General features: G+C 41.9%; 1 protein-coding gene across 1 annotated transcript; it reads right to left on the bottom strand.

Annotated features, from left to right (window-relative positions):
• Positions 1-3,549: 3,549 nt before the first annotated feature.
• socs3a (suppressor of cytokine signaling 3a) lies at positions 3,550-6,696 on the bottom strand. The gene is made up of 2 exons (XM_030058830.1): positions 6,458-6,696; positions 3,550-5,761 (listed from the first exon to the last, which is right to left on the bottom strand). The coding sequence occupies exon 2, from the start codon at positions 5,615-5,617 to the stop codon at positions 4,985-4,987; it is 633 nt and encodes a 210-aa protein (XP_029914690.1). The 5' UTR covers positions 5,618-5,761; positions 6,458-6,696; the 3' UTR covers positions 3,550-4,984.
• Between the last annotated feature and the right edge of the window lie 3,309 nt (positions 6,697-10,005).

The following is a 10,005-nucleotide window of genomic DNA, read 5'->3' as shown; positions in this document are numbered from 1 at the left end:
AAAGGTCACTAACATAACTAATTTGAAAGACTGATGTTATTCTACTCATGTTATGACACTGATTAGGGTTTACAGTAGCACACATAATCTTGAGAAAATAGCTTGTGTCAAAAGTGCTGAATCCCTAACAGATGTTGGAAACCACTCAAAATAAATTGAGAATGAATGATTCATTGAAATAGTTTTTCATCCTTAAACAATTTTTTTCATTGTCCTTTAACAAAATGTCTAAGCTATGTTGTGTTGTTCCCATCTGTATGTGTGACAAATTTCTCCCAGGGGATAGTAAAGTACGCCTTGATTTCTACCTTTTAATTAGTAACATGCACTCAATTTACAATTCACAAGTAATTCCACAAGACAGCTTCATTCTTTCAATAGGACCTACAGTAGACAAAACTTTCCTAAGACAGCAACACCCAAAGCATTTCCTTGTATTTTTCCTATCTCTATCTAACAGCCCTGCCTTTGTTGATGTGCACATCTGCATTTTGCAGTTTCTCAGTATTGTCCCCTACACAAACTCATATAACAACCTCAGAACCACAACATAAAATACAGTCATTTTCTATTCCTTTTCCGTTTATAAGTTTGGGAATTAAAGGTGCTGTCCAATTCACCAGCCCGGCCCCACTCAACTCCTTACAACACATTCAACAGGAAAACAAGAATACATTTCCCAAATCGTCTAATGTAACTGCATCATGCCGGTGTCACATTAAAACATTACAGGGAAAAGCATCCTCCTAGCCCACTCACGGAGCGCAAATCACCTCAGAGACCCCTTACTGCAGCTCTCTAAAACCTCTGCGCTTAATCCTATTGGCTGAGGGGAAACAGTAAAGTGCTGTTGAAGCAGGTAGAAGCAGAAACTGGGAGCTCCTTCCAGTAAATATGTTGAATACGGAGGGTTATTGCAGGTTCCCGTTCATCCATCATTTTAGCAGTTTGCAGTAAATGTGCACACACTACCGGCAGGCCTGGCTCGACATCATTGTATATGAGACATGAGAGTTTTTTGCTTTCATGGAGGCTCAACTAAAGCAAATCTATGGCCTAATGTAGCTGCATCTGGGGTGAGGTCATTAATTCATCCATAAATACAAAGTCAATATAGACATTGTATTTATCAGACTGAAGGTGGAAACTCTCTTTCACAACACAGAAGTATATTTTTGCAGACTTGACTGGTTTGGGATGTGCAATAGATGAAGTGCTAAGTTTAAATCCTTTCCTGTAACAGGGCGTTTGATACAAGGTTATTTTTGAGACATTTGTCAGATTTTCAGGACAAAAACACGCACGCATGCACACACATGCACACACATATCCAGGCAACCACTGCAGAGGAAAAAAGGGGCCATGGAACACAGGATGTCAGTTTTGCTCTGCTAAAAATGGACAATAATAATTCACACACTGAAAGAGAAATGTCCCATAAGTCATAGCGAATACGTCTAAAATTATCAAATAGACGTCTGCGCTTATGCATGTCTCTCTGTGTTTTATTGTGCTATTTTCCTGAAGAACCTGTTCTTTAAATATTTATTCCCCCTGCAAAGACAACACCTTAGAGGCCTCATGCTGTCACCCTGGGAAACAGCAGGTGACAACAGCATGAGACTGTGTGCTGCATCAACCTAAAGAATCCATTGTTGCAAGAGTTGGCAACACCTAAGTTGATTACTGGGTATGCACTACAGTTAACAGTTTCAGGTCTTGTGTTTGTCTGCAGCCCCATGACTTGAAGTGAAAGACTTTGCATATGGGTCTAGGTGTGAAAGATTGCTCTCTAAATTTCCTAGAATTTATTTGTTTACTTGGGGTTGTGGTGTGTATCTGAGCGTGTGTGCATGTGTGCATGTGCAGCTGCAGTGTGAGAGAGGATTCAGAGCATGCGTTCCCAGGTAGGAGCAATTCCACTTAAACCGTCTTTAGCTGTGAATTTAGTGTGAATACATATAGGGTTGTGTAATGTTCCAGGGATGTTTACACTTTTTGAATGACTCCGTCCTACAGCGCATCCAGTGAATCACACTAACTTAGAATAGGAGCCTCCTATTTCTCCAGAATACTTGATTAAGTGGGTGTGGATATGTGGCCACTGTAGTTCTAGTGTATTTTCCCTGAAGCAGCTGCATAATTCCCTTGTTAAAAGGAAGGGAACAGGCCAAATACCTAGAATGGCACAGGGCATAGATTCATTTGAAAGGGAAGCTTAGTCTTTTGTAATAAAAAAGTTAACCTTTCAAAGATAGCCACTCCAGCACTCTAGATATATGATAATGATTTGATTATGCCTTCAAACATTTTGCGTCTCAACTAAACTCCGCATTTCGCTTGGGTGAAAAATGCAATGTTGTGAGCAGCTGTGGTTTCTAATCTGGGGTCAAGATGAGAGATGGTGCTCAGAAAATTGGATCAGACAGAATGATAATAAAGAGAGAAGTTCCAACTGAGCAATGTTATGCAAATAACCGTTCAGAGGACATCTAAATGAGGGGTTTTCAAACTTTTTTTTATGTCTTGGACCCCCATGTTGACTGTTATTAAAGTCACAGGCCCCCATTTTAAGTCATTTTGCTCTAGAAACCTTGATATGAGAAAATATTTTGGTTTGTGTTGAATATTAAATTGTTCAAACTAAACTACTTCAACACTGACAAATAATTAACACTGGCAAAAAAATAATCACTCATACATTTCTTCGGCATCTTCATTTCTAGTGAATTAATGATAGTGAGACTGAACTATTCCTCAGTTTGCTGAGGACCCCCTGGAAGCCCCCAAACCCACTTTGAAAACTATTGGTCTAAATGGTTATAGATATAGGGAATGTTTAATAGACCTCTGTGCCTTAGACCAGTGGTTCCGAACCTTTTCTATCTATACCACAGACCAGTTTGAGCCACGTAAATTTTTCACGGCCCAGGGGGTGGGGGGTGTTTGGAAGGGGGGATATATTTCTTTCTTGTATGTATGAATTTCTCTAATGTATATTTTGGTATTTACAACGTGCATATGGAAGAAAAAAACAGCCTCAGTATTTTTATCCTGATAATTATGTTGTCTATGATGGCTTTGTATGTATGGACCCTGTTGCTGCTACATTGGGCCTGAGATTATTTTAGTTCAGCCCCCATGAAAGCACATATCTGTTTTTATATATACAATAATGTTGAGACAGACCACAACCAGGAATGCACACGTATTTACAGCATAGTGAACTGTGCGTATTTATGTAGCAATGTATGTACTGCTTGGTCTAAAACTGGGTTATATATATAGACAGATATGTAGGTATATAGGCGCTGAGCTGCATGACAGCTGAAGCATAAATGGGACGTTGAAAGATGTCTTGTGCCCTGTGGGCTGTCTGCTATCTGCAGGAGAGTAACTAAAGAAAATGTTTTGTAACCAAGAATTATTTGAAGGTGCATGCATATAATTTGCAGGTCACACCTGCAGTTTCACTAGTGTATCCTAAATGGTACTGTATATGTTCACCATGTGCAAAAATATCACAAAAAAATGAGTCAACAAGAATTGTTTTCATATAAAAATAGTGCACTTTATTATAAATTACTGAAATGTCCGTAGAAATATAAATATGTGCAAAGTTGTATCAGTCTGCTTGCTTCGTCTGACTTCTCAAATATCTTCAAGCATCCACAGCCAGAGGTTTGGCTGGCCAAGTTATATCTTTATAAAAGACAGCACAAAAACACATATGCCATTTCATCTTCACATGTAAACATTGTCTTGTTTTAAGGAAAAAAAAAAAGGTAAAATCTTGACAAATCTTGATTCTTCTCCTGATTAGGTGAAGAGAGATTCCCATCTTTAATACATTCAATTTCAAGCAACTTGTGCCACAAATACTACCACATTTATTTGGGTACATTTTTCCTCACTGAAGGCATACAATAGCCTGACTCTTAGGATGTGTCAAGATTTATATGCACAATAAGTCTGAAAGCAGTGATACTGTTCTCTCAAGTAAGATCCTGTCGGGTTCAGCCATGATGTTGTACCAACAAATTATTAAGTTCAGGCAAGTTTGGCATAAACTCTCCTAATGAGCAAACTATAATGAACAAACCTCTCCACATTTTCTTGTTGAGAAAGGTCCCTATTTGGTATTGATGCTCTTTTTTTTTTTCTTTTTTTTTTTTTACTTCAGTAACATTCAGAGAAAAAGTTGAGCCTTTTCCTATCATGGTAAGCACATATATGCACTCAGAACTGTAAGACCACCAAAGTCCACTCATTTTCAATCTGAGTTCTTGTTCCTCTGTAAGTTTCCAGCGTGTTTGGTCAGAAATCTCAGAATCCCAAAGGTCATGCTGGTCCCACATGTCTAATACATCCAGGATTAGGCTTGATTATGTCTATGACTCTCATCCAATGTCAGCAGTCAGTCAGCCAGTCCAGTCATAAAAGCCAGTCCAGCTTTAATGGGTGAATAATTTTCTTAGGCTGATGTGTATGTGTGTGTGTGCATGACAGTCACACAGCACTATGGTTAGCAGCAACAGAGGGGAACTCGTGCGTCATCATCAGAGTCTAGACAGCTGACTGTGAGCCTCACTTGAGTTTTCAGTAAGTTCTAAGTCAATGAGAGACAAGGGGGTGGTGGCATTGGCTCTTTTTCATACCAGTCTATAGCAGCATACTCTTTCTGTTGACCCTCTCAGTGGGTTAGTCCTCAATCTAGTGGCTCCTCTGTGGGAAAGAAAAAAAAATTTGGAGATAGATGCCCCCTTGAATGCAACTCATCAGTACAAACTCAGCCCATGGTTCTGACAAGCTCGGTCCTTGGCTTCTACTTGACTCCACCAGGTTGTCCTGCTTCATCATTGCTCCACAGAAGCAGGCACTGCCAGCAGACATCTGTTCCTACTTGCTTGGAGCATGGCTAGATCGAAGCCTTTGAGTTTCTTCATTAAAGTCTCTGGCTTTCAGGAGGATCAGTTCAGAGCCCCTAGATAGGAGCGTCATACTCCTGGAGGAACTCTTTGAGAGGATGTGGAAGTTGGTCTCTTTTAGCAGATACGTCCAGATGTCCATTGACTGTTTTCCGGCACAGGTGCTGGAGGGTGGACAGGCTAGAGGCATGTGGCTTTATGAGCTCCAGGGGGATCTTCTCCCCTCCGGAGTAAATGTAATAGATATTCCCACTGTGTGTGTTCCCCACAGACAAGGTTGCTCTGCTCTGGGGCATGTAGTAATGCACCAGCTTGAGGATACAGTCAAAGTGGGGGACAGACTGAATATTCTTGGGGTCTGTCTGCAGAAAGAAAGAGCCAGTGTCACACTGGATGCGCAGGTTCTTTGTGCCCGACGCCGTTTTGACACTGAGGGTGAACAGGTGTCGGTTGTCGGAGCTGTCCCGCACAAGGAACGTGCCAGTGGGCTCGGACGACAGCATGGCATTGGCCTCTTTACCGCTGATGGGGCCCCAGTAGAAGCCACTCTCCTGGAGTTTGTGGAGCGTGGCGACCACCATCTGGTACTGCGTCTTGGAGGTGAAAGTCTTGTAACGGTGTGGCAGCCTCATGTTGGTGTCGAAGGGGCTGCTGCTCATTGCGGAGTTAAACTTGCTGTGAGTTACCATGGCGCTGTGACAGCACTATGAACTGCCTGTTGAGCACGGGGCAACACAGACAAGAGGAGAAGAGGAGGGGTTAACCAGAGGTTCAGAGCTCCCAGGGGGAGGGCACAAAGAGGTCAGATGGCGGTGCGTCTGGGAATGAAACACCTGAGAAGACAAGAAAAAAAATTAATTAATTAATGTGGAATTGCTGAACACTGTGGGCACATGATGTAAACTGAGGACAGCCAACATACTGTGGCAGCTCATTAAAATGACTATTACAATTCATTTTTGGTCTCTAATATAGTATAGTCAATCACTGTTTTCTTTATAGTTATAAAGTGAGGAGTAATGTGATCCTGATCAAGAGGAAAATAATGCTTTAGTTATTCCAAGTACATTATATGTTTTTAAGAAAAAATCTGGTCATAATTTGGAGGGGGCTGACTTTTTTGTCCTCTGGAAGAAAAAAAAAAAAAAAAAGAGATGACCTAACTTGTACAACTCCTCTCAGGACTAAAATTACTGGCAGCACACTTCAGCGGTTTGGCATTTTTGCCTTGCTAATACAGATGCCAAATTTCAATGAAACATTTACATTTTTATGAATGTAGGGGGAAACTTCTTTTTTTTTTTTTTTTTTTGGTCATTTTCCCTGAGGGATCACGCAACCACGGTCAGTTCCAGTAAAGACAACGTAATCTGGATTGCGCAATGTACATAACGTTACAATGACCGGTTCCACTAAACCAACTCAGTTACTAGGAAAAGAGCTTCTTTGGAAAGTGCTGATGAACTTCCAAAATGTGCGCATATTTAAAGCAACAATGCTGATGATCAGACATGAAAAGCGATCCTCACCTTGGTTGTTCGAAACTTGGAATTATTAAATTATATCCAAATGTTGGAGTCGCTGTGGGAGATGAGTTTTTCTTTTTTCTTTTTCACAGTTGATCCGGCTCCTGTCGGGATGATAAAAAGTGTTTAAAGTTTCCCCGGCGGTGCGCTTGAGAGTTGTGACTTGTTTCCTCGGCGTGCTACAAGCCTATATGCCGTCCGGTGGCCGTGCTGGTTGTTAGAGTGAAGTGGTTGGTACCGAGTAGCGTTCATATGTGTCAGCTGGCTCCTCCTCCTCTCTTCCAGTAAAAGCCTCTCTTGGCAGATTGACAGGAAGCTTTTTTTTTTCTCTCTCTCTTTTTTTTCAGGATTACTGGTATGAGAAGTCCCCTCCCCCTGCTCTTCCTCAAAAATGAAGTTATGGAGAGTTCCAAGCAATAAGTTTTCCTTTAACCACCTATATCTCCTTAGTGTTGTGTTATAATAATCCTTTTGTAGAGACATCCACGTGACTCTGAGGAGAAGGTTATTTTAGGACAAGAGAATAACACAGCACATATGTAAATGTGTTTTGTTTACTGCAAAAGTGCAGATTTAGTATGAAGAGCCAGGTTATATGGATTTTTTTGACTGTTGGCACAGAGGACTGTCATATCTTTCAGTGAAATACTTCCTGTATCACAGTTACCCATAGAGGGCGCCAGCTCTTTTTTTTTTTTTTTTTTTTTTTTTTTTTTCCCCTTTACAGGCAACTGCTGGTGGCCAGAGTCAAGATAGTGTTTCCCATTGCTGTGCAGGTTTATGTCTCTTGTAGTAACAGGCTTCCTGCAGCGGTTATGATCATGTTTTATAAATGTGTCAGAGTTCCTGACATTGTATCACTGTAATTACTCTGAGATCCACTTGGGGGAATGAAGAAGTGATGTGTAAAACAAGGAAGACAGCTTTTCCCGATTACAGAATCTCATCAAATATTTAGATATGTGGTGAGAACACATAACACATGAACTTTTGTGTGTTTGCGCATTTGTGCATGTGTGGGTGTTTTTATTCAGACATAATCTAACTAATTGTCAGAGCAACATGTGTGTGACTGATAGACTGGTCATACAATCCACATCTTCCTCCCTGCTGATTCAGCTATGAGCACCATCAGCCTCAGGTGGTTTGCATAGATTAACTCCAGGCTAAAGAGTCATGTCAGGCCTTTCCTGCTTTTCTTACCCACCTCCCCCCTCCTTTACTCATCAGTGGAAGGCAGGCGTTCAGGATCCAAGGCTCTGCAAGAGAAAACCCGATTTGCGGTTTAAAAAGCAAAAGGCGCAGGCCTCAGATGAAGGGTACAGCATGTCTGTTTTGGTGTGAGTTTTACCAAAACCTTTAGCTGGGCAAGGGAGCTAGGGAAAGGGGTTGCGGGCGAGGGACTGACGCCACAGAGCCTGACGGGCTGTGGTAAACGCCAGCTGTGTCCACAGAGGTGAGTCAGGTGTCGTCTGATTCAGACCACCAGCACGGTGGGGGGGGAGGGGCAGTGCTAGGATAACCCCATGACAGTCCACTTGTTTCCAGAAAATCTATTGTGTCATCATTGTGTGAGCCATGTTTTCACATCCTACTAGTTCCTCATGGGACTGAAGCAGAAGTGAATGGAAGGAAAGGAGCAGTGAGTTGGCTTGAAAGGGAAAAAAAAAAAAAAAAAACCACACGACATGATGTCTTGGCGCATGATGTCTCCATAGAAACCACCACATACAGGTATCATTACCACATATGCACTGGGTACTTTAAGAGGCTCTAAACACTTATAATGGGAAAAATAATTAGGCTCCACTGCACTGCAATTTCCCAACTAGATTACTTTTCTGATGAAGGGGATTGAGGAGACCTTTTAAATTTTGAATTTTATGGGCTACATTAAAGGGTAGCAAGGAAGGAGAACGCTGAGACGAGACGTAACCGCTGCCAGATTTGAAGACTTGGGAAAAAAGTCTTGGTGTGTACTTAAGTAGAAGTCAGCCCTCAAATGACAGGTCAGTCGAGCCTGCTGACAAACCAAGTGAACTGGAGCTTAGACAGCTTCCTCATATTCTCTGCTCTTACGGCACTGTGGGCTGCTGGACCTGCATCTGACGCACAGGGTGTGAGGCTTGGCAAAAATGACAGATTTTGGCTCTCTTCCTCTGTGTGTGTGTGTGTGTGTGTGTGTGTGTGTGTGTGTATGTGTGTCATTTATTTTGAGGCTTACAGTATGTCAGTAGAAAGCCCTGCCACATTTTGCCTTTTAATTTTATAGCTCTGCGCCTGAATGTGTGTCCACGCTCTGTCTCCTGTATTGTTTTCTGTCTGTCCTGATTCTCCAAGCATGGCATTTGAATAAATATAAATTCTCTTGACTCACAAAGTCAATGAATTTGCCCTGTTCTGGAAGATGGGAAAAGGTCTTTCACAGCAGTCTGGTGGTCTGAGGCGTCCTATTTAGTGGAAAAGGCAGCTGTTTAGGTTTTCCCACACTGACTCAGAAATTTACTCTAGCTCATGGTTCCCGTAAACCTGCTGGGTATAGGGGAAAAAAGAGGGGGAAAGCGGAATCCTCCATGTAAAACAGGAGTGAAAAGCAGAAGAATGTTGTTCAACAAAATATTTTTGAGCTTGTCGGTTTAGCAATATTTGACGGAGCAGCAAGATCTTTTGAGAGCCGTGTGCGTTTTGCCAGTTTTATGAGATTATTTGTGGTTATAGCAATTACAAAGGCGCCGCTCATTGTTTGTACAGCTGAGTACAGTAAGCTTACGATTTAAAGTTGAGTCCAAAACATCTAAGCAAATGTTATTTGTTGAATATCTTCTCCCATTTTTTTTTTTTTTTTTTGGGGGGGGGGGGGGGGGGGGGGGGGGGGGGGGTGACATTTATGACATCAAATTTGTTCCATCTTTCTTCTCTGAAATTTTATTTTCCCATACTGATGAGACCTTTAAGGTAACCTCTCTCCAAACAAAGGGCACACCAGGTACTGTTTATTATATGAATCAGAATAACAGGTACAACATTGAGGCATTACTGTCACCGGCAGCTGGTGATGGCCTCAGAGATTCAGGAAGGTTCCTGGCACCACAGATTGCTTATCAGTCAATGTAATTCCTGTTAGCACAGTGTCACCACTGTGTACTGTAGCTTCACTTCCTGTACAGCAGTATCCACGAGTCTGTGAGCCTCACAGATCGTTTTCATATCTTGTACTATGTGGCGTCCCGCTGCACGTTAGCAATGTATAGTTCCTGTGAAAGATAAGAGTAAACGGGTGCGTTGCAATTTGGTAGAGTCACTTCTTCCATACGATATAGAGCGTGATACCCGTGTTCCCCATTCATCATTCATCATCACTGCATGACTATTTAACTTCCTTGTTAGTTGGGCAAGGCCACACTGTGTGATTACCAATCATTCAGTAAAAATTCCTGGTAACTCGCACCCTCTCTCTGTCTCTCTCTCTCTCTCTCTCTCTCTCTCTCTCTCTCTCTCTCTCTCTCTCTCTCTCTCTCTCTCTCTCTCACCCTCTCTCTCTCTTTCTCTCT

This window comes from Myripristis murdjan, chromosome 8, assembly GCF_902150065.1.
Source record: "Myripristis murdjan chromosome 8, fMyrMur1.1, whole genome shotgun sequence".
NCBI lineage: Eukaryota > Metazoa > Chordata > Actinopteri > Holocentriformes > Holocentridae > Myripristis > Myripristis murdjan.
This window is presented reverse-complemented; position numbering and strand designations above follow the sequence as displayed.

Bases quoted from the DNA above. Each gene is read 5' to 3' on its own strand.
- socs3a (XM_030058830.1), bottom strand. From the start codon at position 5,617: ATGGTAACTCACAGCAAGTTTAACTCCGCAATGAGCAGCAGCCCCTTC.